Raw genomic sequence first — 19,350 nt, 5'->3', positions numbered from 1 at the left:
GCGAAAGTGTCCGCACTTGAAGTGGTTAAAGGCATAGCCCACCTTGTGATTAAAAGGCCCGTTAGCCAAGGGCCCTTTTTTTTGCAAAATACAGTGTAAAGAGATTGGCACACCGGTAGGCCTCTGCTGGAACTCCCCAAGCCTGCCCTACACACCCCCATATGGTTTACCTCTGCTTGTCCCTTATTGCCTCGGGGTCACAGAAAAACATGGATGCTCCAGTGATTTAGAGTTGCAGGGATGGGGAAGAAGCATGCACTGCACATGTGGCTCTTTTGAAGAACAGAAGCATGCTGCCGTGGTGCTGAGAATCAGCGTCCAATCTCTTCTATATGGGAGGATATCGCACAAGTTTTTGGGAGAACCAACAAAGGATTACAGGTGTGCTAATCACATTGCTCTCTTTTTTTTGAAAAAGAAAAGAGTGCATTATGATATACTGGGGCCCCTCCTCTGCAGGTGCCTTTTTACCTCCCCCCCCCCCTCCACCCAACCACTGATACACATTTCCCACTGCTATTTCCTATGTTGCAGCTGCTATCTAAATACTAAGAATTAGCATTTCGAGGGATCGGTGACATCTCCCCTTCAATCAATGGTGACTAGGTTTGATCACTGCATCATGAAAGGTCAGGTGTTCTCCCATACCTGGGGTACTAGGCATTTGCTGCTGGCCGTATAGGAGGAAAAAGGGATGAGGGATCATTGGAAGCCAAGTAGAAGTGGCCTGGGGATGTACACAGTCACTGGTATATTAGCAAGGTGACAATGTCTCTTTTAAAAGGTTACGTACTTCAGAAGTTTCGGTGTCAATCCGTAGGACACCCCCAGGTATTCCAACTTCTCTGCTGGTCTCTCACTGAGCCGGAGCAGGAGGGGGGGCAGGTTCTTCCGAGGGGTTACCGTCTCCTCTAAAAGGCTCACTGCCTACAAGGGGGAAGCATAGGACATTATATGACACAGGTCATCACACAAGAATCACTCAAACACCACCGACTGGTAATCCGAACAAAAGATTCTCACCTCGCCACTTATTGGAGTGATCTCTTGGGGATTACTGAGGACATTCTCCTCCAGGCACGGGAACTGTCCCTCATAGTACATCTGCAACAACTGCAAGGCTTTGCTTCCATAACCCATCTATAAGAAGGTAATCACAGTGTCATAGATCACTCAGAACAATTAGAGAGTCAGCCACAGACCTGGGAAACATTGTGCTTTGCCAGGAATTTGTTGGGCTTAGACACCAGCTAGAAGTCCAAGTGATTGTAGACACCTGACTATCACACCTACAATATGGTAGACAGGTCCTTTTCTATTCCAGCAGGACATGCAACGCTGCACCCAGATGAAATGTATGTCCTTTTTTCCACACAAATAGTGCTTTCTTTTAGTGGTATTTGATCACCTCTGCGGTTTTTCTTTTTTGCGCTTTAACCAAAAAAAGACTAACAATTTTGAAAAAAAAAAAAAAAAAACTATCTTTTTGACTTTTTGCTATTAAACATGTCCAGTAAAAAAAATTTAAAAATCAAATTTAGTCATAAATTTAGGCCAAAATGTATTCTGCGACATGTCTTTTCTAAAAAAAAATCCCAATACGTGTAAATTAATTGGTTTACGTGGAAGTTATAGCGTTTACAAATGGCGGTATATATAGTGGAATTTAATTTTTTTTTATATTAGTAATGGGGGCGATCAGCGACTTCATCAGCGGCACTGCAGCAGGCATTCTGACACTGGGTGGGAACTAATTGCCATTGACATCCCAATGACATCCTAATACAGTGATCAGTGCTAATAAAAAGCACTGACACTATTGACACTGGGCAGGAAGGGGTTAACATATGGGGCGATCAAAAGGTTAACAGTGTGCTGTTTTACATGATGTGCGGTGTGTGTGTTTTACTAGGGAAACATACCGTGCAGAGAAATACACAGCAGCATGTCCTTGCTGTCAGGAGAGAGACCTGTGTTGTTTACACACAGCTCTCTCCCCTTTTAGTGATACTCGTCAATTGACATCTGTAGCCGCGGCATGGGTAGGGGGTGCACAAATCAAATATATATATATGCAATTTTGCAGCCCTGTCACCCTGTAGCAGCAGTTCTACTATAGGGCGGCAGGGAAGTGCTTAAGAAGATTCACCCTCTCCCATTTGTCCAGTTTACCATTAACATCATTGAAAGTGAAAGTAAAAGAAAAGCCCAAATTTTCGGTTGTCCCCAAAAAAGTAATAGGGGGGAAATCTACCAATGGGGACACTAGTTCTGGTCATCTGGGATCCCCAAGGGACTCCCTTAATTTGCAGGGATTTCCTCTCACTTCCTGTTTGGATATGGGACAGGAAGTGAAGGGAAATTTCTACAATGGGACAGATGGCGAAAAAAAAAACAAATCTTCACAGGTTATAACTCTCATTTACTCTATCCAAAATGAAAAAAACAAAACAAAAAAAAAAACAAAACAGTTTTCCCTATGCAGGCGTACCTCGGTTTACAAATTTTTACAAATTCATTCTGCGGGACGTTTCGTATTGTGAAAAATTTGTAAACCAAAACGTGGCTTCCCATAGGAATGCATTGAAAACCAATTAATCTGTTCTGGAGGTCAGAAAAAAAGTCAAAGAAACATTTTATCTGTTCAAAACTCTTTATAAAGTGCACTTTAAAGACATAAATACTGTACAGGGACATGATTAAAAATTGATTTGTAAATGCATTGAAAACCAATTAATCCATTCTGGAGGTCAGAAAAAGAGTTTAAAAAAAAGTTCCCGTTCAAAACTTTTTATAAAGTGCACATTAAAGGCATAAAGGGACATGATTAAAAAAAAAAAAAATTTGTAAATGCATTGAAAATTGGATCAGAAAAGAGTAAAAAAAAAAAAAAAAAAAAGTCTTATCTGTTCAAAACTCTTTATAAAGTGCACTTTAAAGCCATAAATACTGTACAGGGACATGATAAAAAAAAAAAAAAAAAATCATAAATGCATTGAAAACCAATTAATCCGACCGGCTTGAATTTGACCGCATCCATCGTGCGCTGGGCCCCAGACGACCGGATGGGCCCCCGAGGGACATTATCATCAAATTTACGTATTACCGCACTAAGGAAACTATTCTCTTGGCGGCCAGAAACAACCCTGACCTCAGCTTCCAGGGGCATCGCTACCAGCTCTTTGCGGACCTCTCTCAGACCACTCTTCAGAAACGACGCCAATTGAAGCCCTTCACTTCGGTCCTGGTGAAACACAGTATCAAATACGCTTGGGGCTTCCCGTTTCGCTTCACCTTCACCTACCAGGGCCGCAGTCATTCTGTGGCTACGCCGGAGGAGGCCTATTCTCTCCTGGAATCCTTACACCTTCTTTCGCCTGAGGCTGCGGATCGGAGCCTGGCACATTCATCAGGATCCCCGGCAAGGCCGCTTCTTCCAAGCCGCATCTGGGAGCGGTCGTCCAATAGGAAGAGGGCCCTCCCTCAGACCCCTTCACGATCAAGTCCTTCCTGTTCTTCTCCGGGCTGAAGATGTGTCTTGGACTTCCCATGTATCATCTCACCGATGGACTTCCTTGACGGGACCGTGAGTTTGGCCCTTAGGGCTCCCCCAGTTTGTCAGCATTACGGGTTGGGACTGATATAGTGTGCCCCCTTGGGTTCCTTCCCTGGTTGGGGGGGGTCTCCTCATGGACCCATGAATTATGACTTTCTGCTGTTGCAGCCTATTTTGGGCCTGGGAGATGGTATTCCAGTTTTTGTTGGTAGCACGGAGTGAGGGCTCCCTCTGGTTTCGGGGTGGGAGGTTGATCTGGTAGGCCCGGCTGGGTGGGAGGGGGTTGGCCCCATGGTTCTCTGGGTTGCTATGGGGAGGTCATCACGGTTGCCTAGCTCCTGGGACCTTTAGTTTTATTGCTTTGGTACCCCGTTCTATTGTGTTTATTGTCTTATTGCCCTTTTACCCCCTGGGGACTTATGTTTCTGATGTTTCCATTTGCAGCCATGTGTCCGGTGGTAGAGCCACCCCTAACTGGTATCCTTCATTTGTAGGATGCACGTCACCTTTGGCGTGACACGATTGCACTATTGTATATTCTTTTTGTGTCCTTTTCCTTCTTTCTTTGTTTTTTTTTCTTCTTTGGTTTTTTTTTGTTTTTGTTTTCTGCAGGGTTCCGGGATGCCACGGTCCGATCGCCCTTGGGAGCGGAAATTGCTAGCTGCTTTATGTTTTTTTTTTGCTGAGCGTGTTGCTCTGATGCCGCCATGGCCTCGCCCCTTTTGAAAATTAATTCGCAAAATGTTCAAGGCTTCAATTCGCCTCAGAAGCGGGCTAAAGTTTTTCATCACCTCAAATCGCAACAAATTGACGTGGTATGTTTACAAGAGACCAGGTTTTCTCAGTCCTCCGCCCCACGTTATCTTTCACCTCACTATCCCACCTTTTACACGGCCTCGGCTCCTGAGAAGCGTCGGGGTGTCCTGATCGCTTTTAAACGCAATCTCCCCTTTGTCTGTGCTAGGAATATAGCGGACCCCACGGGCAGGTATCTGCTTCTGCAAGGCACCCTCTGGGACCAGGAGGTTACTTTTGTCTCTTACTACGCGCCTAATCGTTTTCAGGATAAATTCTTTTCACATCTTTGCACCATTGTTTCCCGACACTCTAAGGGTCTCCTTGTTGTTTTGGGGGATTCGAATGTTACTTTGGATTCCGCAATGGATAGGCGCTGCGCACGGGGGGCGGCCCCTTCTCATGACTTGGCGCTGGAGGAACGTATGCGCTCTCTCCTGCGGACAGCGGGGCTGGCGGACGTCTGGAGGGAGCTTCACCCAACGGAACGGGACTTTACATTCTATTCCAGTCCTCATGATAGTTTTTGTAGAATTGATCATATATTTATGCAGGTTCAGCAGCTTCCCTTGGTCAGGCGGATAACTATTCCCTCCTCGCCTTGGTCGGATCACGATCCCTTGGTACTTCTCCTTGCCCTCTCTGGGTCAGAACGGCGCCCTTTTCATTGGCGCATCAATGATTCTTTATTGACCACTCAGGCTACCTGCCAACAAATAGAATTTTTTTTACGAACATACTTTACGGAAAACGCGGGATCGGTCTCCTCTGCAGTGCCCCTATGGGAGGCGCATAAGGCCACGGTGCGGGGTCATGTTATACAGCTGGCGGCGGTCCGGAAGCGGGAGCGCCGACTTTTGGAGCTTCATTCTCTCCTGGCCTCTGCGGATGCGCGTTGGAAATCATCTCCATCCGCGGCCCATAAACGCGCTCGGGACGCTCTGGCGGCAGAGTTGGACTTACTTGCCTCTTCGGAGGCAGAACGGGCCCTGCGCTGGACCAAACACAAATTTTATTCCTGTGCTAATAAGCCGGGCCCGATGCTGGCCAGGAAACTCAATTCTGTGGGGAAACCCCATAAACCGATTCGACTGCGACTTCCTACAGGTGGCTGTACTTCTAATCCCCAGCAGATTGTTTCCCGTTTCTCAGACTTCCTTTCACGCCTCTACGCTAAACCAGATCCCTTCCCCGTGGCTCAAGCAGAGGCATTCTTTCAAGATCTCCGACTTCCTGGGTTATCCGAGGCGGCACAGGTGGCACTCAACGCCGGTGTCACTGTACCAGAAGTGCTCCAAGCTATCAAATCTTTACGGTCCACCGCGGCCCCAGGTCCCGACGGCTTTTCCGGTCTTTATTATAAGAAATTCTCAGCCTTGTTGGCGCCCTTTTTGGCTGAGTATTTTAATGCGTTACAACAGGGCTCCTCGCCCTCTCCAGATGCGCTTAGAGCGCATATCGCCATGATTCCTAAGACGACCGATGATGTACAGGAACCGCAAGCCTTCCGGCCTATTTCTCTTCTTAATGAAGACCTGAAGATACTGGGCAAGATCCTTAGTTTTCGCATCAATAAATATTTGCGTAGCCTGGTCCACAGGGACCAGGTGGGGTTCGTCCCCGGGAGGCAGGCGGGTGATAACGTTCGTAAGGTGGTCCATCTTATACATTTTCTGCAACAACGGAAAATCCCAGGATTCTTACTGTCTTTAGACATCTATAAAGCTTTTGATTCTCTATCCTGGGAATATCTGCGGTTTGTGCTGTCTCGTTGGGGTTTTGGGGATTCTATTCTTTCTTGGATCCAGGCCTTGTATTCTTCTCCTTCGGCCTCCGTCAAATACGCTGGGTATTTTTCAGATCCCTTTCCTATTGGGCGAGGGACGAGACAGGGTTGTCCCCTGTCCCCAGCGCTCTTTGTCCTGGCGCTTGAGCCGCTGGCTTTAGCGCTTCGGACCGATTGCAATGTATCGGGGGTTCCTTACGCGGGACAGGAATTCAAACTGAATCTTTTTGCGGATGATGCCCTCCTGACTCTTACTAACCCCCTGACGACGCTTCCTAATTTGCAACAGGTTCTTGAGCGCTTCTCCTTGATTTCGGGTCTCCGTATCAACTTGGATAAGACTATAGCCCTCAATATTACTTTGGCTTCGGATTTGGTTTCGCGCCTACAATCCCACTTCCCTTACAAATGGGCTTCCTCTTCTCTTGAATACTTAGGCGTTCGCTTGACCCCCACTTAGGACTCCTTGTTTGCTGCAAATTATTATCCATTGCTTAGCTCTCTATCCTCTCTTATGCATTTTTGGCAATTTCCGCACCTGTCTTGGATAGGACGGGTTAATTCGGTGAAAATGACCATCTTGCCGAAATTGTTGTATTATTTTCGCACACTCCCTGTGCGGGTTCCCCCTCATTTTCTTCGGTTGCTTCAGGCGAAGTTAATGCGTTTTATCTGGGCCGATAAGCACCCCAGAGTATCCAAAAGTACGCTTTTTGCCCATAGACTTCAGGGTGGTCTTGGGGTGCCTAATGTGACTAAGTATTATCAAGCGAGCCAGATTGCCCCGCTGTCTATGTTGCACGCCTCTTCCGACGTCCCCCTCTGGATCCTGTTGGAACTACCTAATTGTGCCCCTATCGCACTGTCGACGCTTCTATGGCTTCCCCCTGCCCTGCGCCCTATGGCACTGAGTCCGATGTTACTTCATGGCCTACAATTTTGGGACTCGGTACGTTATTCTGGTGGTCTGATGTCACCTTTTCTGCCTTTGCTACCTATTATTAACAACCCTCTTTTCCCGCCGGGTTTGGATCACCCAGGGGCGTTTTCTTGGTGGGTGACTAATGGTTTTTCGCAGGTGCGACACTTTTTGATTTTTCGGTCCTTTCCCACCTGGGACTCTCTTCGGGAATCCCGGAATATCCCCCCAGCGGAATTTTTTCGATATCTTCAATTGCGACACTGGCTGCTCTCGCTGCGGGGTACTTCTGCGTTCCCGTACCAGAAATCTGCCTTTGAACAGCTTTGCCAACAGCGTCCGGGCGCTCCGGGCCTTATATCCCTTCTTTATGCAGCTCTGAACAGACGCTCATCGCATACTTCTCTTTCATATGTTGTTCAGTGGGAGCGCGACCTGGGAGTGGCTGTGGATCCGGAGGACTGGAATAAGGCCTGGTCACTCATAGCTAAATGCTCATTTAATACGACCACACTGGAGGCAGCCTATAAGGTTTTGTTTCGTTGGTACTGGGTTCCGGCTCGGTTGGCCCGGGCTAACCCTGCCTGTAGTGATCAATGTTTTCGGGGTTGTGGTCATCGTGGTGATGTATTGCATATCTGGTGGTCATGCCCGAGACTGTTTCGTTTTTGGTCTCGTGTATTTGGCCTCCTTTTCACTTTGTTCCATCTCTCCATACGCCGGGATGCTCTGTATGCTTTGCTTCATTGCCCCATACCGGGCCTCTTGGCTCACCAGCAGAAGTTGGCTTCCTATCTGTTTTTATCCGCCACTAGAACAATTGCTCAGGCCTGGAAGAGTCCGTTTGTCCCTCTTCAGGGGGTGCGGGATCGTATGACCACTATGATGCTCAACGAACAGATGTCGAGTATCCACAATGACTCCCAACGTAAATTTTTGAAAATATGGGAGCCGTGGTTGCAATATGCCCTTCCCTCACTCTCCCCGGCTAGTCTGGGGATGTAATGGCGTTCAGTGTTGGCGCTCTTGAATCCCTGCTCTTTGCCCCCCCCCCCTTTTTTTTTTTTTTCTTTTTTTTTTTTTCTTTGTTTTCCTTTTTCTCTCTCTCTCTGTTTTTGGTGTGACTAGGACAGCTGCATTTAGTTGTTATAATCAGTTACATTAATGTTTTGTAACTTATGTGCCTTTGATAGCCCCTGCGTGGGCGTACCTTTTGCCCTGTTGGCATTAGAGCATTGTTTTTCCCCTTTTTTTTTATTTGGCATTTTGTTTATCTGTGCAATTGATAGCCCCTGCGTGGGCATGTTTTACTGCCTCTGTTTATACTGTTTAAAAAATTTAATAAAAACCATTGAAATAGAAAACCAATTAATCCATTCGTAATACAAAAAAAAAATGTGTAAACCGAGGTATTATTGTCAATGGATTTTCATTTGTAAACTGAAAATTACGTCTAAAACCACTTTTGACCTAAAGGGACGCTTTTTGGACGTCATGGACATTTCTCAGTTTCCAGGCAGAAAGAACAGCAAAAATGCAGGCAGGGCACAGGACAAAGCACTCGGGACAAAATGTATGTGAAATGGTTTGATACAGGAATGTTATACTATGTGATTTTAGTGAATGTCACTTTCTGACATTTTTAAATTTCCCGCCAGTTCCATCCCCCCGTACGTCCCGACGTCGCAGGGAATGGAACCCAGAAGACAGATGCCGGCATCCGCCGGAGGACATTGCCGGGGACGCTGCCGGAGGGACATCGCGGGAGCGCAGGACAAGGTAAGTGAAGAAGAGATCCCGGAGCAGCGCCGCATGGTATTCCCGAGTGTAGGTGGGGGTTACCGCTTGTGGTGCTGAAACTTTACCCCGAGCTACACTCGGGAACAGGGGCAGACTGACAACTCATGGGGCCCCCGGGCAATAGGGGATCATGGGGCCCCTGTGTCCTTGCCCAAACTCAAAAAAGCCTATGAAAAAGGTACCAGGGGCATCTCATGGGGCCCCCTACTGACCCCGGGCCCTCGGGCAGTGCCCGAGTTTCCAAATGGTCAGTCCGCCCCTGATCGGGAATACCGCCAGGGGGGTTAAGAAAACAGGATATTCTTTTAAGAGCAGCAAGGTGCACATTTTGGACAGAGAGAATTATTGGCTCGCAAGCAGCATTAAAGAGACCATCTCCATCAAACTGGAACAACCATCATTGATAAAAGGGTGGGGGCCTTCAACACCATCTGTCCTCCATATATAATACAGATTTACCATCAATTCACACTTTTAGCCATGCAAGTGGAATGAATAACACCTGCGCAGACTTCCTGACACCAACAATGGGATTATATACAGAGGACAGAGTGGATCCACAACGTTCACACCTCCTGTCCTACGCTCGGACACTATCATCTACACATGGTGATTGGATTAGGATGTCTTTGCTACCTGTGTGGATATAAATGGTGGGCTATCTCCCGACACCCACAGAAAGGTAAGAATCGGCTTGGATAAACTACAAAACATCTTGAAGATCACAGAATAAGTTCAGCTGAATGTGACTAAATACTGCTAGCTAAACCCTGACCTGGATAGATGAGAACTTTCACAATGTGGCTTTAGAGACACATTAACCACTTCCCGACCGGCCGTACGGTGGCACTGCAGGGTCGGGTGGCCGTTTATAAACGGCCTCCCCGCACCCTGCTTGTGCGCGCTCCCTGGGAGCGCGCAGCACCACGATCTGGTGCCCACTGTGTCCTCCGGACACAGTGGAACACCGATCGTCGGACAGGACCTCTGTACGAGGTCCCGATAATGTGATCACTGATTGGGCAAGCAGTGATCACACGCAAAGTAGTAAGCAAGATGTCACTTGTGACATCATTGCTTACTACGTGTGAAATCTGTGAATGATCACAGAGGTCACATGGTACAAGGCTACTCACAACACCCTTGTACCATGTGACAAGCTGTGACCAATCACAGCGCACTCAGTACTTCTCAATGAGTGCAAGAATGCAGACAGAGAGAAAGAGAAATGATTGCTTTTACATCCTATATGGGTGTAAAAGCAATCAGTGTAAAAAAAAAAAAATCTTCATCACCCCCCACAAGTAGTACAGTGTCACCATGGTGATACTGTACTGCTAGGGTGACAGTATGTAAAAAAAATAATAATAATATAAAAAAATAAAATAAAAATGTAAAAAAAAAAATGTTTAAAAAATTATAATTTTTGGTTATAAACTAATTTGGATTTTTTTTTTTACTAAAAAGATAACGGAATAAATTTTGGCCAAGATTTATGATGAAATATTATTTATTTGCAAAATTTAAAAAAAAAACACTTTTTTTCAAATTTTTTTGACTTTTTCATTTACATAGCAAGAAAAATAAAAATCCCAGCAGTGAATAAATACCACCAAAATAAAGCTTTATCTGTCTCAAAAAAATGGTAAAAAATTCAATTGGGTACAGTGTTGCATGACCGCGCAATTGTCATTCAAAGTGTGATAGCGCTGAAAGCTGAAAATTGCCCTGGACAGGAAGGGGGTGAAAGTGTCCGGACTGGAAGTGGTTAAGACGGCAGTAAACTTGTCAGCATGTGATCACAATGTTAAATGTCACATCAGTTTGGACACCAACACTCTGACAGACACCAACACACAGTACAGACACAGTATGAGTGAAGGTGTGCTGTATATAACCAACACCGAGCTACAGACATTATGAAAAGGATGAAAGGAATGTAAATGTATTACCCCTTGGTAGTCTGGATGGACAGCAATCCTTACAACTCTTCCTCCAGATAAACTGCCGAAATCTGGATCCTGAAACTGAATCATGATGGAAAACAAAGCATTATAAATAGGTAAAGACCAATACCAGACACACACTCTAAAGACCATCAACCCTCAGTTTGTGTCCTTTTTATATAGGACCATTAAGTCCTGGTTCACACCGACGCAGTGCGGGAAACCACATGTGACTCGGACAGGAATCACACCACATTCCAGTTCAAATCACATGTGATTCTTTGCATTTTGTATGGCTCAAATCACACTGCACGCGCATGAAAAAGGTGCAGGCACTTTTTTTTTTTTTACTGCACTAGAATCAGATCACATGGGTGTATTCACACCCATGCGATTTATTTCAGCCAATGGCACTGTGTTTTGCAACCTATTTTTTGGGATGTTGTTAACGGACACCAGCAGCGGTTTGCATGAAAGGAGTGCGGTTGTGATGCAGTGCGGGAAACGCATAGAAATCGCTGCTGCAAATCCCGTACCGCATCAGTATAAACCGAGCATCAAAAAAACACTTTGAAGCAGACACACCCTGCATTATTACGACTCCCTAAAGCCCTCATTCTCAAGTTCACAGATCTAGATTGATCAGACATGCGAGTTGGATGGAAAGTATTTGGAGATACAGGTCATTCAAGGAAAGTGGGCATTACTAGGCGGGCTGCATCAGCAAGCAGATTGCATCATATACCGTCCTCGTGTGATGTCAATAGTGTTCTGGTCTACAGATGGTGCGACCCTGACGTCCGGGCTGCTGGGGAAGGGGCTGGATGCATTCAGTTTGAGTCAGGAAGCAGCTTCAGGCTATAGTGAAACCATGGAGCAAAAACTAAGAGACCCACAGGGTGTTCAGAGATCAGCAATGCCGCATTACCACGAGCACTGCGTTTTAAATTAGTACAGATATTGAAAGGAGAGGATGTCATGAGAGAATAAGACGGCCATTGCTGACCTCTCCTTTTGAGAATGCTTTCCTGGCTTTCCTACTAAAGCTTTGGCTTCATAGATGACTGAAGTTGCTTCTAAAACTCATTTACACCATGCTTGTTCCAGGTCTAGGACGCTAAACTGCTCAAGTGAGACCCAGCTATTGAACTAGCATTTGCAAAAGGAGGCCATTAATAGCAGCCCCATACCACCAGTAGGACAGAGTCCATTAAAGCGGAGTTCCACCTAAAAAAAAATAAGTCAGCAGCTACAAAAACTGTAGCTGCTGACTTTAAAAATACAGCCACTTACCTGTCCCTCGGTACAGCAGTGTCCTCACCACCGCTGGTTTCACCATCCTTCTTCTCTCCCTGGCACCGGCATCTTCAGTGTGGGCACCTGGCTGTGACAGCTTGCGGCTTCACAGCCGGGTGCCCACTGCACATGCGTGAGAAGCGCTGAGCTTTGTGAATGGCCCCGTAGTCTTCTGGGATTTGACACGTGTCACAGAAGACTACGGGGAGGGAGGGGGGAGGACAACTTCCGCTTCCGATTGCCTAGTCGATCGCAGCGGAAGTGGAAGCGGGTACCTGTCAAATTCAGTGCCAATCCTTAACGGGGAGCGGGGGAACAAAGGCTTAAAGTGGAACTTACCCTTCTGGGTGGAGCTCTGCTTTAAAGTGGTTCTAAAGACAGGTTTTTTACCTTCAAGCATTCTATGCATGGAGATAAAAACCTTCTGGGAGCAACTCCTCCCTCAGCCAACCTTTATACTTACCTGAGCCCCATCTCGATCCGGCAATGTGCAAGAGAGCCGGGTCTCTCTCTTCTCACTGGCTCACACAACAGCGGGAGTCATTGGTACCTGCTACTGTCAATCACAGCCAGTGAGCCAATGAGGAGAGAGTGGGAGGCAGGGCTGAGCCATGCTGTTTGCGAATGGACAATGTTCATTCACAGGGGCGCAGCTTGGGAGCGAGCCTGCTCGAGTGCCCCCAGAACAGGCTTGCTTCTGAGGGCACTCGACGGGGGGGTTGGTGTTTTCATATGTCCATTTTTCATCTGTCTGTTTGTACGTTAAAAACGTACACCCATGTATTTCTATGGACTAGCGGTTGTAAACAGATCATCATCTGTTTACATCCGTTAATGTCCGCATCCGTTAACATCCGTTTTTTTTAACAGAAAAATCCCTATTTTTCTTACGTTAAAAAACACACACGGAACAGACAAAAAACAGATATAAAAACGGACAAAAAAAAAAAAACAGATGTAAACAGATGAAAAAAGATAAACGGATAAAAAACGGACATGAATTGATGTGAATTGATGAAAAACTGATCCGTTTTTTATTGGAAAAAACGTGACTGAACTGATGAAAAAAAAACGCAACGCCCGTGTGAAATGGGCCTTAGAATTACTTTAACCCCTTGCCCTTCTGAGGATTCACCCCCTTCCTTACCAGGCCATTTTTTGCATTACAGCACTGCATTAATTTAACTGACAATTGCAGTCATACAACACTGCACCCAAATGAAGTCCCCCACAAATTGAGCTTTCTTTCAGTGGTATCTGATCGCCTGTGATTCTTTATGTTTTGTGCTATAAAAAAACACCGACAATTTTGAAAAAAATTTTTTATATATATATATATATATATATATATATATATATATATATATATATAAAAATTATATAAAAATATAAAAAATTTATATATATATATATATATATATATATATATATATATATATATATATTTTTTTTTTTTTTTTTTACTTTTTGCTATTAAACATGTCCACTAAAAAAATTAAAAGAAAAAAATCTAATTTCTTCATACATTTAGGCCAAAATATGTTCTGTGACATGTCTTTGCTAAAAACGATCCCTGTACGTGTAAATTAATTGGTTTACGTGAAAGTTATAGCATTTACAAATGGCGGTATGTATGCACTGGGATTTTTTTTTCACTAGTAATGGCAGCAATCAGCGACTTATAGCGGGACTGCTGCGAACATTCTGACACTGGGGGGGAACTGACTTGGTGTCACTGACATCCCCATTGATACCAATACAGTGATCAGTGCTGGGAAAAAAAAAAAAAAAAAAAAAGCACTGATACTGTACTAATGGCACTGGTCAGGAAGGGGTTAACATAAGGGGCGATAAAAGGGGTTAACTGTGTGCTGGGGAGTGTTTTACTTGGGAGCGGTGTCTGTGTGCTTCACTGCAAGTACACTGCTTTGGATGGCTGTGCTGTGCGCAACCATCCAAATCAGTGTGCCCGAGCTGACAGAGAGGAGAACGGTTAGTAAACAAAAGTTCTCCTCCCTGTTGGAGATCCTCAGTAATCACCAGCCAGGACCTGGTGATTGACAGCCGCGGCCACAAATGGTGGCGCCGGTAGGGAGCTAGCGTGTGCCCTGTAGCCGGGGATACAAAATCACACATATATACACGTGATTTTGCGCACCCATGCCACCCTGTAGCGGAATTTCTGCTATAGGGTGGTCGGGAGGCAGTTAAATTGATTCTAGGGCACTGCACACAGAAGCTTCAAAGTATACATTATAACTCCCAAGGGAATACATACCTGCTCCGACACCGTCCAAGGGATGAGATCGCCAGAAGCTTTCTTCCCCCGAGAAAGACTGTTCATGACGGACTGACGTGAAATTTCCCCCTCTAGACAGACCTACAGGAATGACAGAGCAGCTAGTTATCGGAAAAAGATACAGTACATAAATATCTGAGCTGTCTGTAGAATCCACCTTTCATATGTCATGGATGGCATTGCTATGGGCAAAATAGGACTTTCCCGCAGTACACGCAAACCAGCATCACCTTTTGTGGTGAACTTTGCTACAATCTTACACAATGCTTAGTAAATACCTGAATTACAGCCAAGACCTCTGGCAGGGAATTCTGGGTAGGAGGTACGGGTGGGAGCAGGCAGAAAAGGTGATGAGCTGGGGCATCAGAGAGCATCTGAAGGTCATTGGGTGAATTCTGTGATGACAAAAATAATTAGACGCAGCTATAGTCCCATTCATTGACATACCGCTCACTATTCATCTAGGCTGCTGAATCTGTTCTATAGAGGAGAATTAGAAGTCCATACCTTGTAATGAGAAGCAACGTAAAGGGCCATTAACTTCTGCAGGAACGTCTCGGATGCCTTGTGGTAGCAGAACAGGGTGTCTCGGTTTACATAGTATCTGTTACAGAACGTTAAGTATATCTTGGGCAACTACTGAATATTGCAAAATTTATTCTGTTCAACAGAAATTTAATATATGAGGCTTTCTCCTTAAAGAAAAACACCAGCCAAAAATGCACTTATTACTTTTTATCTAAAAAAAATAAAAATAAAATGGGGAAAAAACAAGGGGCTACCAGATTTGTATTGACTGCCATTCCCATTACGCAGATTAAACTCACCATGGCAGAAAGGAAAGAAATTTCCCTGACCAAGAACCAGAAAGCAAAAACAAAATCCTGACAGGTTCTTACAACCTTCCCAACTCTTTTGAAAGATTTTACAGATATTTATTTTTCCTTAGAGAAGTAGACACAGTCACCAGGGCAAAGTGGCAGTCTCCACTGAGAGCTCACCCCCACAAATGATATTCACCCATGTATACTGCACTGCTCCTGCCTGCCGTGTTGGTGCCTACGTTCTGTGATCTAAGGGTACAGGGCCTCCAGGTAGGTGCTCTTCCTTCTTTCCACCTGCCAATCACCAGGTCCAAACACTGCTATATGGGGGGGGGGGGATGCATTATGCAGTCCGGTGCGCTCCTGTACCTTTAAGGAGGGGTGGGCTCCCTCAGGTTCACCTGCCCTTGGTCTATCCATTAAATACATGTGCCTCTACTATGGGGGCTCTCAAAAGTTTAAGAGTTTGGACTACAGAATACTGGGGTGTCGTCACGGGGCTCTGTAGCTAACGTACGGATTTGCAAATGTGTGCCAACTAAAAACTGGCAGTCTTCACCGATCGCTCACCCCCACAAATTATATTCACCCATGCATACTGCCTGCCGTGTTGATGCCTACGCTCTGTGATCTAAGGGTACAGGGCTTCCAGGTATGTGCCCTCCCTTCTCCCCACCTGCCAATCACCAGAGGTCCAAACACTGTTATATGGGGGGGGGGGGGGCGCGGGTAGTGCGTTACGCAACGGGAGGGTGGAGAGGCAGCGTGGACCATGAAGGGCGAGTGTGCTCCCCTGAATGGACAGGTGAGAGTGTTTCTATAAAGTAAGCCCATCATATCACTAAAGATTTTGAAGCCAACAGCCAAACATTCCCAAGCTGGCAGATTGTTCATTTACTGGACGCAAAGAGCAACATTTACTTTAGGCAAAGAACAAAAGTCAGCTACCAATACACCATCAGAACTAATATTCCACAAAGTCAAAGCAGATGCGCCAGCCACAAGAAACAAAAAAAAGACAAAAAAAAAAAAAAGCATTCTGGAGCGGTCCCCCTGCAGTAATTTGTGGTGCTGGATGTCACTAAGCTTCTGGGTTTAATGATAGCCAGCATCCCTTTGACCTACTACCTCTGAACCCAGGCTGTCATGGCGTCATCACGCAGCCAGAGATCAGAGTACTACAGCAATAAATGGCGCTCAGACTTAAAGAGGAATTCCAGAGAAATAAAAGAGTAAGCATTTAAAATCTGCTCTCAAACCAAAAAAAAAAAAAAAAAAAGGTGCAGTGAGGGGTATACCACCTCCTGGAGCTGTAATTTTTTATTTACTGTTTCACTGACAGCATGGCTATAGCTAAACATCAGCACTGCAACACTCCAGCTACAGGTGTCCTGCCCAGCGGCCACAGAGCCGTTTGCAGCGTCACTGCCCACCCTTCCTCTCCCTTGCCCAATCACAGAATGACTTGCATTCTAGGAACCCTTCACAAAATCCACTGCTTTCTGTGAATGGGCAGGGGACAGCAGAGCGGCTGTTGTGTAAGAAAATATTGGGGTGCCATGACATAGCTCTGTAGCTTACTTATGTGTTTGCAAATGTATGCCAACTAAACCGGTTTTTAGCGCATACTGTTAGATGGGTTAATTCGGTTTGTTTGCAGGCTGGCTGGCAAGTTGAGCTGGGAAATTTTCTCTTTTGTAATTTGACATGTGTCACCCATCCATGTGTTCCTTGCTGTGAAGGCCAGTTATAGAATAGGGCAGTGGCCATTTTTTGTCCTGTTGAATTGTTGGTTGAGGAGGCGCACCGGACACCTTAGCTGCCATTGTGCTACATGCTGGGTGTCCAGTGCGTTCCTACACCTTTAAGGAGGAGTGGGCTCCCTCAGGTTCACCTGTCCTTGGTCTATCCTTTAAATACATGTGCCTCTACTATGGGGGCTCTCAAAATTTGAAGAGTTAGGACTGCAGAATATTGGGGTGCCGTGACGAGGCTCTGTAGCTTACGCATGTATTTGCAAATGTGTGCTAACTAAACCCCTGTTTTTAGCGCATACTGCTAGACAGGTTAATTCGGTTTGTTTGCAGGCTGGCAGGCAAGTTGAGCTGGGAACCTCTCTTTTGTTGTGTAAGAAAGCTCTATTTTTCTCTTGGAGCTCAGAGTAGAGCATAAATTAAACTATCAGCGCACAGTAAATCAGTGGATTGAAGAGATTTAGGAGGTGGCATACATCATCTTGCATTTAACTCCTTGTACACCATTAGATTTTAAATGCTTATTTTTTTCCTAGGGTTCTTTTTTACACATGCTAGATTCTGCTTTAAACTTCAGTGAACTGAAACCGCATGGATTGCTATGGGTCCCTTCAGTTTCCTATTCATTACTGTTTTTTCCGGTTTTCTACTAAATAACTTTGAACAACTTCTTGTCGGTCAGATCCCTCAATGCACAAACATAAATGGACACAGTACAATCATATGACTAGGCAGTAAGGTACACAGAGGATACAGAGCACAGGTCTCAGGCACAGGACACCCGCTTATCATCCTGCTGATGTTCAGGCAATCTAAACACAGAAGGTCATTCAGCCATTTCTCCACGGGGTCTCCTGGAGCGTAACGTATAGATTCCTGCAGAGACACTTCATCAAGGGTCCGAGCTGAAAGGAAGAGACAAAAACTAACAAATCAAAACATGAAAATAGTTTGGGTTCTCAGAAACGGTCACAGTAAAAGCCACAAATGCTTTCAGAAATGATTTGCAATAAGCTGAACACTAAACCAGCTGCTATAGGAAAAAACAAAACATTTACCACTATGTCTTACATGTCAAAAGAATGAGCCATAGTTACATAGTTAGTCTGTCTGAAAAAAAGACAAAAGTCCATCCAGTTCAACCATCAAAAAAAAAAAAAAGTTATAATCCTACACCCACAGCTGATCCACAGGAGGAAAAAAAAACCCAGCAAAGCATGATCCAATTTGCTCCCGCAGGGAAAGGAATTCCTTCCTGATCCCCCGAGAGGCAATCGGATATTGCCTGGATCAACATTACCTATAAATGTTATATCCAGTTATATCTAAGAAACAATCCAGGACTTTTTTTTTTTAAAGCAATCCGCTGAGCTGGCAAGAACTAACTCGAGGGAGTCTATTCCACATTTTCACAGCTCTTACTGTGAAGAAACCTTTCCGTGTTTGGAGATTAAATCTCTTTTCCTCCAGACGTAAAGGGCGCCCCCTTGTCCTCTGTGATGACCTCAGGGTGAATAACTCTACACCGAGTTCACTATATGGACCACTGATGTATTATACATGGAGATCATATCCCCCCTTATGTATTATACATGGAGATCATATCCCCCCTTATGTATTATACATGGAGATCATATCCCCCTTATGTATTATACATGGAGATCATATCCCCCTTATATATTATACATGGAGATCATATCCCCCCTTATGTATTATACATGGAGATCATATCCCCCCTTATGTATTCTACATGGAGATCATATCCCCCTTATGTATTATACATGCAGATCATATCCCCCCTTATGTATTATACATGCAGATCATATCCCCCCTTATGTATTATACATGGAGATCATATCCCCCCTTAATCTCCTCTTCTCAAGAGAGAATAAATTCAGTTCCTCTAAACTTTCCAGAAAAATGTTGTCTTTGGTACCCACAGAAAGGTTCAATACAACCTTTTCTACACCACCAACAAATTCTGCAACACTGAGTGCACAGATTATACACACCAATTATGCCTCCGAGGGAGCTTACAATCTGATGTCCCTTCACTGGTCGTGTGGAAGCATGGGAGGTATAAAGGTAGACTTCAAGTAATCCTAAAGACTGATACATTTACCTGTGTATTCTGTAAATTTAAAGAAGTTGGAAAAGGTGCTATATATTTTTTTATTGAAACAAACATGTCATACTTACCTGCTCTGGTGTAATAGTTTTGCACAGAGCAGCCCTGATCCTTCTTTTTTTCAGGTTCTCAGCCAGCACTCCTGGCTCCTCACCTCTACTAAGTGCCCACCATAGCAAGTCACTTGCTATGTGGGCAGTCATGCATGCTCACTCCCGAGCCCCGCTCTGTGTCCAAAGACACAAAG

General features: G+C 45.1%; 1 protein-coding gene across 1 annotated transcript in view; it reads right to left on the bottom strand.

Moving 5' to 3' along the window:
- Positions 1-19,350, bottom strand: part of NAT10 (N-acetyltransferase 10) — a 55,108-nt gene that overhangs the window by 8,919 nt on the left and 26,839 nt on the right. Inside the window, exons 14-20 of the mRNA XM_089684619.1 lie at positions 17,730-17,880; positions 14,905-15,001; positions 14,676-14,792; positions 14,377-14,478; positions 10,809-10,883; positions 1,024-1,140; positions 794-927 (exon numbers count right to left, since the gene is read on the bottom strand). Coding sequence (XP_089540745.1) covers positions 794-927; positions 1,024-1,140; positions 10,809-10,883; positions 14,377-14,478; positions 14,676-14,792; positions 14,905-15,001; positions 17,730-17,880 — 793 coding nt within the window. The remainder of the gene's footprint in view (positions 1-793; positions 928-1,023; positions 1,141-10,808; positions 10,884-14,376; positions 14,479-14,675; positions 14,793-14,904; positions 15,002-17,729; positions 17,881-19,350) is intronic.

This window comes from Staurois parvus, unplaced genomic scaffold (genome assembly GCF_062004578.1).
Source record: "Staurois parvus isolate SC_StPar_1 unplaced genomic scaffold, SC_StPar_1.0 ptg000350l, whole genome shotgun sequence".
Classification (NCBI taxonomy): Eukaryota; Metazoa; Chordata; class Amphibia; order Anura; family Ranidae; genus Staurois; species Staurois parvus.
Note: the sequence above shows the minus strand (reverse complement) of the source record. Positions and strands in the feature narration are given on the sequence as shown.